The 14,089-nt window shown below is 37.9% G+C and overlaps 2 protein-coding genes across 2 annotated transcripts in view; both read right to left on the bottom strand.

The window, feature by feature from the left end:
• Positions 1-5,085, bottom strand: part of hectd3 (HECT domain containing 3) — a 10,210-nt gene extending 5,125 nt beyond the window's left edge. The window contains exons 1-9 of the mRNA XM_050033546.1: positions 4,992-5,085; positions 4,154-4,623; positions 3,074-3,327; positions 2,844-2,979; positions 2,490-2,611; positions 1,715-1,828; positions 1,203-1,285; positions 914-1,079; positions 547-628 (exon numbers count right to left, since the gene is read on the bottom strand). Of these exons, the coding sequence (XP_049889503.1) occupies positions 547-628; positions 914-1,079; positions 1,203-1,285; positions 1,715-1,828; positions 2,490-2,611; positions 2,844-2,979; positions 3,074-3,327; positions 4,154-4,507 (1,311 nt within the window). The 5' untranslated portion in view covers positions 4,508-4,623; positions 4,992-5,085. The remainder of the gene's footprint in view (positions 1-546; positions 629-913; positions 1,080-1,202; positions 1,286-1,714; positions 1,829-2,489; positions 2,612-2,843; positions 2,980-3,073; positions 3,328-4,153; positions 4,624-4,991) is intronic.
• Positions 5,086-6,257: 1,172 nt separating this feature from the next.
• best4 (bestrophin 4) lies at positions 6,258-8,806 on the bottom strand. The gene is made up of 7 exons (XM_050033202.1): positions 8,682-8,806; positions 7,693-7,847; positions 7,467-7,544; positions 7,117-7,269; positions 6,953-7,033; positions 6,707-6,861; positions 6,258-6,594 (listed from the first exon to the last, which is right to left on the bottom strand). The coding sequence occupies exons 1-7, from the start codon at positions 8,776-8,778 to the stop codon at positions 6,303-6,305; spliced, it is 1,011 nt and encodes a 336-aa protein (XP_049889159.1). The 5' UTR covers positions 8,779-8,806; the 3' UTR covers positions 6,258-6,302.
• Between the last annotated feature and the right edge of the window lie 5,283 nt (positions 8,807-14,089).

Genomic DNA, 14,089 nt, shown 5'->3' on the forward strand with positions numbered 1-14,089 from the left:
ATGTTTGTGATTGGCTGGCCGTAGCTGTACATTTAGGGCAAGCGTAAAAAGGATGTTTGTGATTGGCTGAGCTGTACATGCAAGTCAAGCTGGGGAAACTCATGGGGAAATTATATCGTCAATATCGTTGCCTTTTGGGATATTAATATCTTGCATGTTCATATCTCAGTATAGATACGATAATGATATATCGTTCAGCCCTAGTAAGAACTGCTGTTTGAGGCTTATTGCTCTTCATCACTTCCACCAAGAAGGTTGTGTTTTTGGTTCAGTTTATTTGCTTCTAAGCAGGATTATGAAAAAGCTATGGGCCTGATTTTTATGACACTAATTAGAAGCAGTAGCATGGGCAAAGGAAGAACTCATTACATTTTGGAGTGTAACCGACTCATGAGGCAGATACACTAATTATTTTCCACTTTTGTGAACATTGTGAGATAGGGTATTTGTTTTTGGTGGAGCTCTGCACTGCCTGACTGCCCTTCTAGTTGCTTTACTCTTATTTAGTGTTGGTCTTGTATATTTAAAAGCTTCAAAATGACTTACTTTGATCTGGTTGAAGGTACCCAGACTGTAGTCCCAGGCTGGTACCAAGTGTGGGAGCACACTGTCCAGGAGGCAGATGAACCTGCAGAGAGCAAGACAGAGGAAACAACCAATACAGATACTGAGAAATGCTTAGTGCTGAGAAAAATGAAGACAATCAAAACGTTTCACTTGACTTGTATTTCTGATATTTAAAAAACTTTGGAGTAACCAGTTGATTAGAAACAAATTTTCATGACATTACTGAAACCTTTTGGACAAATACTGGACACATTTTTTTCAGATTCTGACACAATTTGGTGATAAATATTAAACTCGATGATATTTCCTATGACTGTACGAACTGTGGTTATGTTATCAACTTTACCTCTGGATGACCAGTGCTCTGCGGTACAGGACATCGGGCGTGTTGCCCTGCAGACGGGGGTAGCGCACCAGGTTAGAGGACTGGAAAACATCAGCATTCAGACCCAGGTCTCTTTCACACGACGACTTGATCTTCAAGCCTCGAATCCGGACATCTATCCCCTCATCTATAGAGGAGCGAAAAAACATTGTTTTGCAGCCAAATAACTCCATAAAATGTATGGAAGTGTTTAAAAATCACAGGAAATATCTGTTTAAATAAACACAGTAGCATGCTAACAAAGCTTTACCTCTACATTCCTCAATCCGAACTTCAATCACAGGCAGGTGAGAAGTCATATCCTCCAGCACACACACTTCTCCAATCAGGTTGCTACAGACAAAAAAGAGCAGAGGTGGTTTACTGTAAAGCAGCTGTAGTCAATGAAATACAGATATCCCTGTTATTTGTCAGCTTGCTACAGATTAAACGGCTCAGTGTGGCAGGCACATATGCTTCATAATAACAAATTGAGATGCTCATTTTTTTCCTCTACGTTCTCATTTAATGCACTAGAAAATATCAAAGATAGTTAATTATATAATTTCCACGATCAGAGGCAATGTGTGGGTCATCCTGCCTTTAAAAGCTGCTTAAAATATGAAATGCTAACACAAAACATTGTCAGACAATGGCTTTTATACAATACTAGTGGTATGAGTTTTCTTTTTACAGCTCAAGTGCTGCAATCAAAAGCATATCTGTGAAATCTGAGGAGTTTTTTGTGAAAAATGCTGACAAAATCCTTTTAAAAATGCTCACTCGTCTATGGTGACATCACTCAGCTTCTTCAGGTTGTCTCCCTCTCCTCCAAACACTGTGACTCGCTTGGGCATGTAGTTGTCATCTGTAGAGTCTACCGTCAGTATCAGCTTACTAAAGAGCAAAAAGAAGCACGTTATATACAATCAAGACACAATTTACCTGCAGGATAACAGTCCATCTGAGATACAAGCATGAAATATGTCATGGATGAAAGACCATGAATTATTAATACAGCAAATTTTGGGTCTGGTATCACATAGACTGGCGTATTTTAATAAGTATCAAAACAAAAGTTTTATCTAACATGCGTCATTAGAGGAAAAACAGGATTGATCAGAGTCAATCAAAATAAAAACATTGCTTCCTTTTGTAAAATGACAAATACAAGTCAACAAACTGCATTTCAGATTAAATTGTCAGGACCAGAATCATCCAGCAGAATCAAACATTGTTGCCTCTCATATGACTCATTTGATTGTAATCTGGTTTATTGTCACTTCAGTTCAGCATCCCTGTGTGGGTTAATAAATGACTGTGTGAATGAGCAGGTTAGTGCTTGCCCATGGCGTCAGTTCCTACTCATAGAACAACATAACACATATAATATCCCAAATATAAGCTAAAACATGTAGCTGACATCGAGACATTACTGTCAAAAATATTAAAAACAGTAAGTTCAGGGTCTAAATTACAATAAATAATGATAATAGTAAGATGTTAAAGGTGCCATTCGTTTCTTGTCCCTAGTCACTTTGTTCAGAAGCTTCCTTACTTGACCACGGTGCCTCTCTTCATGTGCAGGCGAATCCAGTGTTGTCCCTGCATGCCATCGCTTTCCCAGTATGTTTCAGTATCACCATCTGTCAGACAGCTCGCCCCTCCGCTCGGATCCTCCTGTCATGTATAAAATCATTAATTGTCTGACTTTTACAGAGTCAATTGTTCTGTACAATTACTATCGAATCTGTGAAAACATCAAGGTGAAAAGGCATATGATAAAAAGACTGAATGCTCTCTTGCCTTCAAAACTCAGCTTCATTCTGATACCTTTGTCCTGACTAGAAAATTACCCTGGTTTTCAGAAGAAAAACAAGGTAATACAAAAAGCTAAGTGTGTGTGACTCACCGAACATGAAGAAACATCGATGCTAGTCACGCACTGCTTCACACTCCCAAGATTCTCATCCTCTTTCCCTATGTGGTCATAGAAGTAGTGCACCAGGTCCTCATCACATTCATATGTCCAGGTGGGAGGAACAAACCTTAAAGATGTAAGGGAACAACGGCTTAATCTGACAAGTCTGAAAACAACCCAAAAAGTATCGACTCTATGTGATTCGGCACAAACATGCTCACCTTAGCTTCTGGACGGCAGCGTCATCACTCTCAGCAATTTTGGGTTTGGAGCCGATGTAAAGCGCATTCTCCACACTCACTACCTGCTCCCACCTGTTGCAAGGCTTGTGGTCATAGCCGAAGAGCTGCTGTTGTCTGCTGATGGTCTCCGGCGACTCCACAGGCACCAGCCTGTCGCCTCCCTCTGTGTGTTTACACACCAGGATCCAGCCTTCCTCCAACTCCTGGCCTGGACGGTGCTCCTCCAGCTGCTCCTGGACACAGACGTGGAATGGTATGTCAACATGTGTTTTCCCACCACATTTAAAATCATCAAAACTGGAGTAACAGCTCATAAAAGCATCCTAGCATAAGAGGGACAAGTAGGGTTAAGACATGTGTTGTCCCTTTAACAAAATACTTGGGTGTCATACTGGAATTTTCATTTTCAGTTGATATTTTCAAGTTTTCCAAACATCAATATAAGGTAAGTCTGACTACTTAATTATCAATATCACACCACATTGTCTGTACTGTGTACCCTACGTAAATAAATTGTATATTTTGCTACACTGTGACACTGAAATCTGCTTTTATGTGGACTGTAACCTAACTAGCATATATTTGGGTTTTGGGATGAAGCCTGGAAACGTGGACGGAAACCTGGGCAGACACGAGGACAACTTGCAAACTCCACACAGAAAGACAAAAGCTTGTCAGTTCAGCCGGACCTCCTTGCTATGAGATGAACTGTATAACTTAAATGATAGAAAATGTCCAAACATTTTCCACAATTTAAAAAAAGTCGTACCAAAGCATGTTTGTAGCTAAAATTCTCTTTAAAAAAACAAAGTACAAACACGCCGATTCCATAACTGTCTGCTGTCTGGAATGATGTGATTACAAAGTTGAAAATTATGAATTTTTAGTACATATTACAGACACCCATTGGTACAGAGAGTCAATGAAATGTAGTGCTGTTAGTAGAGTGGAGTTATGACAGCTCTTCCAGCAGAATTAGATTAGTTACAGTGGTATAATGGATCTGGCATCACTGTTCACACTACAGTGACTGTAACCCGGAGAGAGACAGAAACCCACCTTGTTGATTTTGACCCACAGGCCCTGGCTGTTGCAGTATTCCTCCCCTGTTGTCCGGATACAAGTCCCTTTCTTTGGTTCTAAGTTGTATTTGCATGATTTCTTAGCGTGTGGAGTCTGGTGTGGACTCTCATAGACGGAGACGAGCGTTTTCCCGACGGTGGAGCCTCCTGTGGATGCCCCGGTGGAGGAGGAGGAGGTGGACGATGAATCCTTGCAGATCTTGTAGCACACCTCTTTGGGCACATAACACAGACACTCCGGTACTGACTCGCCCCTCTTGAAACACTCAATGCACCTGTTCAGGAAGCGGATCCTGCCGAGCAGCAGGTGAGGGTTGTCGCCCAGGGACATGTTGATTGTAACGGTGATGGAGGTGACAGTCAGCAGCTCAGCAGCAGGGGGGCGTCAGCTGACATTACACCACTGTCCTCACTTTTGTTTTCCTGCCTGGCCGCGCGGGGATGCTCCTGTCACAACAAACCAAACAAAACCGAATATTCTTGAGAAACAGCGCATTCAATAGATACCAGCCAACTCCTGTGATTTAATTTGACCCCAGCCCTCAATCACAGGGTGTGTACAGAGTCTAAAAGGTTAAGAAAAATCCGCGAATCAGTGACCAAAGTCCGCTGACACAGTAAGAAAAGTATCGGTTCCTTCTAAACCACAGTGAGTAAGCTAACATGAGCAAGCTAGCTAGGTAAATTAGTGTCTCCTGGGATGTTTCCGATAGCTGTAATAGACAAAACCACGTCCATTTAAATCAGAAGTTAAAGATATAAAATGTTTCGTGAGCTAAAAGGCAGAACAATGTCTACAAACAGCATTAACGTACCGTTACTGCCGTGTAGTGTTTAAATGTGCAACTCGTCTATCGCTTTCTGACAACGCGGAAGCGCATTAGAGACTTTTGACCCTCTCCAACTTCCGTCGTTTGTACTTCAAAATAAAAGTCTCAACACGGAAGTAGCTAATGCCTCATTCATTCCACATGTTTTTAACCGCATTGTAATATTTGACAGTTTTGTACACAGTTAACCTGTGCGTTAAGGCTGGATTTCGCCCATTTGAAAATTGCTGTAATCTGAGTGTAAAGAATACACTACAAATTTTGTCTTATGCTCTTTTCTGTACAGGCCACGTGGAGTTAAATTAAAACATCCTACCCTGTACTTTATATACTCAGGTTTTTAAGCATAGCTTTAAAGAACTTGTACTTTATTTGAGTATTTTCATTTCATGCCGTTTTTCTGTATACTAATACTTTACTAAATTTCAAATAATTAATTGTTACAATACCTTACAATACACTCCACTACAAATATGACAGCCACAGTTACTTGCAAATAAAAATGTATTCATACAACTCTGATAATCTTATAAAATATGATGCATAATTGCAGATTAAAGCAACCAATAGAATATAAAATCAACCACCAGCTACAACAACAAAGTACTGCTTGATTAATGCATCACTAATGATAATCTAGGACTATAAAATATAATAAGGTATGCACTAAAAGCTGCATAAAGAGAACTTTTATTTTTGATATTTAGTTTATTTATTTTGTAGAAAAAACATTTGTGCTTTTTCAGGATTTTTCTTTAATAGAGTATTTTGTGACATTACCACTGTTAGCCTACTAAAACAAAGATTTATTATTATTATTATTATATATTATTATTTCTTTCACCCTTGTATACAGACTGTACTGTATAATACATATAATATAAGGTTATGTTACACCAGTGTATCTGCTGTTATGTCTGAGAGGACTTCTGTGTTTATGACGTGCTTGGCTGATACAGGGGAGAAAAATTTAAGAGAATAAATCATTAAGGATAACATGTAGGATACATGTGAATTACTGAACAAGACAGGTAAAAGAATATTTTAAAGCACTCAAAAAGAAATGTTTGTGCTCTCACTATGAATCAATGATCAAGATCCCATGTTTAGCCTCTATTATCATAAAAGAAAAGTTAAAGCATTGGATAATTACATTAATTTTCAAACATACAATATTAATAAGACTTATTATGTTTATTTGACAAATTGATCGAGTTGAGACAAATCACCAAATCACTCCATTAAAAACTTTCTTGTTTCAAAAACACACAATGTGTTTAAGTATCAGATTCATTTTCACTGGTTGTACTCCACTGCAACTTTGATGAGTGCATTTTCATGTTCTTTGTGGTTGCTGGTGTTGGTGTCGCCCTCAGGGGAAGTATCAGAATCATCTTCCTCATTTGGGTGTGGTGAGACCATAGGTGAGACATCCATCAGAGATGGCAGGCTCACACCTCTCAGGATACCTTTGCCTCTCTGCAGAAGACTGTCGAGACCGTCACCCAGAGAGCCTCTAAGAGGTAAATACTGTTTCTTTCCAGGAGTGTCTGCAGGCTGGTGAATCTCAAGATCCTCTGCACTCATCCTGCAAATATGTATAATAATATACATATATAAATGACATTTTGTTTGTGATTTTACTCGACTGTGAAGCAGCAATAAAATGCACTGAAACATAAAAGGTAAAATGAGTTGACCTCATGTCAAAAGTGGAGCCTTTGAAGGCCGGTCTGAGAGTCTCTGCTGCTGTTGACAGAGTGTAAGGGATGGAGAAATGTCTCTGCGCCCAGTGCTTGTCCTTCTCAATTGGAGCCAGGTTCTGATACATATCATCTACAGCCAGCATTGACACCTACAGAAACAGAGAAGAGACAGTAAACAGTCAGCACTTATTTTAGGTGTTGAGACTGGCTATATTGGGGAGAATCCTTGAGGGGAACAACCTGAATGTTTCTGTCAATCAGCTGGTTGGTTTCAAAGTCATCATCGTCCTCACCGAATGGATTGATGATCAGCTCCCCCACCTACAGAGTGGAGACATGTCATGAAATCGCAAATCTAAACAGTATCTGTTTTCTACAAGTGAAACATGAATGTGTCATCTCACCTTGAGCCAGCCAGCATAGAAGAAGAACTGCAGCAGGGTGAAAACAGGGATGTACATGTCCAGCTTGTGATCCTTGTATCCTTTCTCAGGGTTCAGAAATTGTCGACCAATCACACAAAAGGCAAAATAAGAGTAAACTGCTAAGGTAACCACCTACATGGGTTGGAAAAAAAAAAACAGTGGTCAGCTTTATAATGAATTTTGTATTCATTTTATATGAAAGTGGTAAAGTTTGACTGTATTTCGAATTAAGACTCAAGATAAAGATGATAAATAGCCATCAAATGAAGTAAAATACAATTTGTTGATGATAGTTTTGTCTTGTAACCCCTGCTTGCTCCTGATACTACCTGAGTGTAGACCAGGGGGATGCTTATCCAGTCATAGTGGAACAGGAGGCTACACTTGGCTCTGTAGTTATTCAGCTCCTGCAGGTATAAATACATATTATACATTTATAAAGAATGCGCCGACACACTGAGGCTGCAGATAACACATTTAAGATTACAAGTGAATTTTCTCATTTTTCATTCCTGCATTGTTTATATAGCAGGCCTAAGTGTAAAACCCACTCACATCCATCAGCAGTCTCAAAGCGATGTCGTCCCTCACTCGACCCTCCTCTCTGGCTCTGGAAGCAAGGTTTGTGAACCAAGTCAAAGGCATCCAGTACTTGTTGAAATCAGAGTGTAGAGACTCAAACTTCTTCAGCTCATGTGTGGTCATGAAGCCTGCACAGAGATAAGACAGTTGGTAACAGATGTAAAAGATATTTGTGATCCAAGGTGTTTTATAAAACATTCAGATAAGCGAATGTCAACAGAGTTTATAGTCCACAAACAATCAAAACATCTCTATAAAGCAATATCATAACTGAAGTCAGGCACTCTGCCAACTATTTACCTAGTGGGGGAAAGGATTCAAACCTTTTTTTATTAAGAAACAGTACATATTTTAATGGAGTATAATAAAAGATGCTTAAAAGACTTATTTTAAGATGGATGGGGTGTAAAATCGAGATCTCTGGGAAGTTATTTTTTGAATATGTTAGGTGCCATAATGTATGAAAATGAGATAAGATAAGATAAGATAAGATAAGAAAGATCAGAAAAGTCATTGAGTGATGAATAAAAATGAAGTAGATAAAAACATGGGGAAAACTACAGATCAGATAGAATGAAAAGTAAAATATGTTTATCCTCTCATAATTTTAGTATACTTGGTATTATTAGGCAATTTAACTTGGTTTTAAAAAAATAAAACAATCAATTTTCGGCATCCCCTCAGTGTTTTGTGCTAAATTTGCCCTGATCTTAATAGCAACTGCTTCTTCTTTTTTGCTCAGTAACTTAAACTTCTGTTATGTCTCATATTTTATTAACCAGCAAAACCATTTTATACAAATTAACTAATAATAACTTCAGGTTTTAGAGAACTAAAGTGCAGTAAAAATAGCAACACTTTATTTTCAGGTATCTGAGGTGACAGTAAAAAGTATATTGAGATAGTGTTTTACTTTAATACTGCAGCAAATGCATTTAATTCCTGTCCACTGTTGTTCTTACCAGCCTCCACTACGTGCTCCAAAGTTGGGAAACGCTTACGAACTCTTGTGCTGATGGAGCGGAGGATAAGAACTGATGATAAGTTGGCATATCTCATGAGTGTCCGTCGCAGCAGACGACCCCTCTCGTCTGCCCCATGGACGTTGCCTAGTTACACTTTGTAAAATGTTAGTGTAAATAGGTTCATTTTGTCTACTCAAATTAGATTCAGTGTAGAAAGTTTGTTTTTTTCAGACAATGAGTTTTTAAGGAGATGTAGTTTACCTTGACATGTTTCGACTGTCACTTCAGTCTTCTTCTGCACGCTTCTGAAGCAGACTGAAGTGACAGTCGAAACATGTCAAGGTAAACTACATCTCCTTAAAAACTCATTGTCTGAAAAAAAACAAACTTTCTACACTGAATTTGTAAAATGTTAGAAAGTAGTTAGGGTCACAGTTTTGTAGGAGATGTCTTGCAGCTTGCCTCGGGCGACTGTTAAAGTGAGCTAACGCTAGCTTAACACAAACCATGTGTGCTACCACTTGTTGTCATCACCACCACCACAGAAGGCCTGACTTTCAATTAATCTGATTGTGCAACATCAAAATAAAGGCAATGACATCAGGGGCCTTTGTGCTCTGAGTTGTTTTTTCAACATGTTGTGTTCAGGATGCTTTTACAAAAACGCAAATGGGAAAAAAGCGAGGTGCTCAGCATTGTAAAAGCAGGCTGCTAAAATGTGCATCTGATTGGGGCCTTACTTATCTCAAAATATTAAGATTTGTCAGCATCTCAAAATAATGACTTAGTGTCTCAAAAATAATGGAAAGCTTTCTCAGAATTTTGAGATATTAAGTTATTATTTTAACAAAGTTTGTCATAATGACATCCAGGACTTTTTTTTCATCACTCTGGCTGAAATGGGCTTCCATACATTCATACTATAGTAATCACTAAATGATGAAAGCGATCACTTTACCTGTAAAACACACTGAAAAACAGATAAACTGCACAGAACACCAGGAAGTCTTTGTAAAGTAGCCTGTAGATACTTCCCTTCCACCTGAACAGCAGCTTTGAGAAGCCACCAAATCGAGCATCGGCCACTTCAACGGTGTAAGAAACTGTCATGTCTGGGTTTATTCTGTGTTGTAACAACAACGACAAAAAAATCCTGTAAAATATAAATGTGTGAAACACATCGTAATATGAATTTTATTTACATCCATTTCCCATAAAAACATATCTAAAAATGTGTCTCACCTATGAAGGCAGGTGTATCATCTGATCAGGTGTCGAGTCCTGCTGTCCTGGGAAGAAAGGTTCTTCCTCTGGGTGTCAATTTAAACCTTTCTGTTGTGCTGTCATAAATTATCATCTTAAATTTATTACCTGGGAACCTGAAACCCAGCAGATACACACCTACAGTTACTGAATGCGTGGAGACAACCTCTTATTAAAATAAGTTGTGATGGTGTAGACTTTTACATTTGATCATTACACTGGCTTAGGTGTTACCAATTTAGAAACTGTAAAGCTCACAGCAAATTCCCCAGTGTTTAAAAGTATTGATTATTGTTCAGTGACAAGTCTTTGGAGTTGATAAAAGCTGATTATAGAGTTTGTGTTTTCTCACAGAGCTGATGTGTCTCTGTCCATGTTTAATTATTAATTTAACTCTGATTCATTGGCAGATTATTTTCATAAATTAATCAGTAAATTTGTTCAACAAAATGTCAGAAAATGAAGACAAATTGCTCATCACAAACTGAACCTCAGTAATGTTAAAAATGACAGATATCTTATAAATAATAATTGAAATAACAACAATAATAATATTAAATACATTTATTTATACAGTATATCGATTAAGAAGTTCATACAGACCATACAACATTCTGTACAGTACATATTTCATACATACAACCAACCTACATACACACATTAATACACGAACTGAATAATGTTATGATAAAAACATTTACATAAGCAATGTAAAAGAGGAATTTAAAGAGGCTATAAATAGCTGCATATTTATTTTCTGTCAATTAAATAATTGATTGTTACCTTCAGTTGCTTGTTTCAGTCCCGAGCAACTGGGACTTGATTTTTATGCTCTCATAGGCTGAAAAAATAATAATAATAGAAATATACTTCCTTTATATAGGCATTAAGAAAAAGAGACCAACATTTTATTTTATGTAGATCTCCTTGAAGAAATAGGAGCCAGGAACTCATTTCTTTAAAAGCCTTTAAACTCATTTCCTTTGAAGGTTGTGATCAACAGTGTCATGGTTTTATGCAGTCATTTTAAAGAATTTAAATAATTGTAATAGTTATTTTAAATCATATATTTCTGTTATTTTATGAATCGTATTTTTACTGTTTTAAGCTTATGTGCTCTATGAATCTATGAATTGATTATTCTCTTTATGATTTATAATAAACATTGTTAGTCTGTTTTATATGTTTAATGTTCTATGTGGTGCTGAGCATGTGAAAGAGTTTGTTTTTTTCAGCAATATCTTTATTAATATTTTAAAATAACTTCCAACAACAAGGAAGAAAATGTGTTTTCATCCTGCGTGAGGAAGAATATCAGAGGCAAACACATTATTGTCCAACATTAAAATTAGGCCTTCCCTTAGGCTACATGTCTGGCATTTTAATGCAAACAATAATAACTAACAATAAAAAAGGGAACCAAGGAAAGAGTTTTTACCCCTTCTGTGTTTAAATAAAGTTGTATTTATAATTAGAAGTTGAAAAACACAGTAGTTTGTGAGCATTCACATTGTTTCTGTTAGCATGTCTTTTCCAGATGCTACACAATTCAACTCAGTACTTGGACCTGGACCTTGGACCTGTTATCTAAGTGAATTGAATGCCCGCCATAGAAAATCAAATAAAACACACACACACACACACACACATACAGATTGATTTGCACAGCAGAGGCCCTACAGTGTTATTTACAGTTCTGGCCATCGGTGATTAACAGCAAACATCTTTACAGTGTCAGACGAGTCCACCCCACACATCTCTCGCCCTTTTGTCATTGGCCCCTGTTCTCTGCTCACTTGTTTGTTTTTCACATCGTTACAGCAGTCCATTGTAAATCTGAGTCTGTTTTATCCTCTCACCCTGTTTGCTCTCCCCTGACAGGGTATTTATGAGACCATTCATCCTCCATCACAGCATGGACGAGTGATCACTTTGGACTTCCCTATTATTTGTCTGAATCTGTGTCACTCACTCAGCTGCACTCATGAGCCTCACAGTGTCTATATCTTTGACTTATTACATTTATTACCAATACATTCAAGCATTCATAGCAATAGTAGTACTCTCAGTGTGTTTTGTTTGGCTGATTAATGGTAGTTTCCATTCCTGTCACAAGATGGCGCTGTTGTGATGTACAGTAGAGCTCTCAGCCTCAGCCCTGAGGCCTCACTGCCTGTATTTATCTCATAAACAAAGACAACCTAAACGCTCTTTTATTGACAGAAAACATTAAAAGAACACCTGACATATTCAAAACCATGTCAGTGGGCTCACTTATAATGCTCCTGATCTATGACAGTACAGATCAGCTGTTTGCACTGCACACTTTCTGAGATTTATCCATCACATGAGTCTGTAAAGCACATTATTTTAATTTCCTGTTATATTAATTCTGATTTTTGTGTTAAAATATGCAGTAGAATATAAACTTAGTACATTTACTCAAGTACTGTAATATAAATCATTCTGAAATGCGTCATTCTGCATAATAAGTACTTTTACTTTTGGTACTTTAAATATATTTTAATGGTAATACTTATGCTCTTTCACTTTAGTAAGATTTGAATGCAGGACTTTGACTTGTTACAGAGTATTTTTTACAGTGTAATACTGTTACTTAAGATCTGAGTGCTTCTTCCGCCACTATAAATATTGCTCAATATATTTTCAAAACTATCTGACCAGGACTTTCCACTTTATTTTTGGGGTCTTCATCCTGTGTAAATCTCGAGTCAGTGGTTGCTCTGGGATCTTGATCTAGATAAAATAAACTCCCAGATCAGCATCCATAAATACTCCAGCAACTGTTCTCTGCCCAGTCATTTCCTGGCCTCGGCTGCTGGATCTACTGGTCGTGGGCTCAGACCTCTGAGAACAGGACAGACTGATCGTATGGGTAACCCAATGCGGTAATTACAACTTCCCACGGTGAGTGAAATTAGAGCTCAAAAGAAAAGTGGGATTTCAGGTATCTGGGGCCGGCCTGGGTCATTGTCGGGGCAGAAAGAGCTACAGGGCCGCGGAAAATGAAGCTCGGATGAAAAAATCTGGAGCATGCTCTCAAAAAATGCAGCAGACTAATGACACTGTTTTACTTTCCTCTTTTGTTTCTAATGTTTGTCATCATCATCATCATCATCATCATCATCATCATCATACACAATCCTGACACAGAAATCTTAAAAAGCATTTTATTTGTCTTTCATTATCAGAATGTTTTGCATACAAAAAACAATCAAGATAGTGCATCTGCCTGTATAAACATGATAAAAATCAGTGCCTTTATTACAAATCATACCAGTATACCCATCTTGTTTTAACAGAGGATTATTAATTACTGCTAGTTTATGTTATTTAGCAGCTGTTAGCACAGCAGTTTTACAATCAAACACTCCATTGAGGATAATTTTACTTCAAACTAATCTCACAATCACAACTGTAGCCACAATTTTAGGAATACTGAGGTCATGGGCCTCATCACTCTCAGAGAGTTTTGACCATAGACCTCTAAGAAGTCAATTAATTTGGATTCTTTATATTTTATTTATGTATTTCAAAGATATTTTCTGTAAATTTCACAACATGAAGGTCTAATTGCTTTTTCAAAGCCTTTTCCATACTGACAGGACTGAAATCCTCTCTCCATCTAAATGATGACTGGTTATTTATGCATTATTCGCTGCCTGAAAAGAAGTCAAATCAAAATATATTGAGTCTAAAAGACTCAGTTGACTGTTGGTGAAACCCATCCCGCCAACAGCCCAGTAGCTTAGCAACCATAAGTACAGCAGGCCTTTCAAATATGACACTGTAGCATGAATGATACTCATTATCTAAAAAGCCTGGAAGTTTGGAAGAAGTTCTTTTTCTTTTAGCCATTCCAAAGCCAAAAGCACAATCGTTCAATCGTTTCAGTCGTTAGCATGTAAAAACTGCACCATCAGTGACACGTTTTGGTCACCTGGCACAACTCTGTAGGCAAATGAGTGGGGTGCTCCGGGTGTTGGCGGCACAGGGGGAAGCCAAACACTGCTCATCTGCACAGACTGCGATGACACAGAGCTGGATGAAAACTGACTTTATCCTTTAACTGCTTATGTGCAGTCTGAGAGGCATATGAACAATAATTACAGATAGAGAAA

The sequence above is a fragment of the Epinephelus moara genome, chromosome 21, assembly GCF_006386435.1.
Source record: "Epinephelus moara isolate mb chromosome 21, YSFRI_EMoa_1.0, whole genome shotgun sequence".
Classification (NCBI taxonomy): Eukaryota; Metazoa; Chordata; class Actinopteri; order Perciformes; family Serranidae; genus Epinephelus; species Epinephelus moara.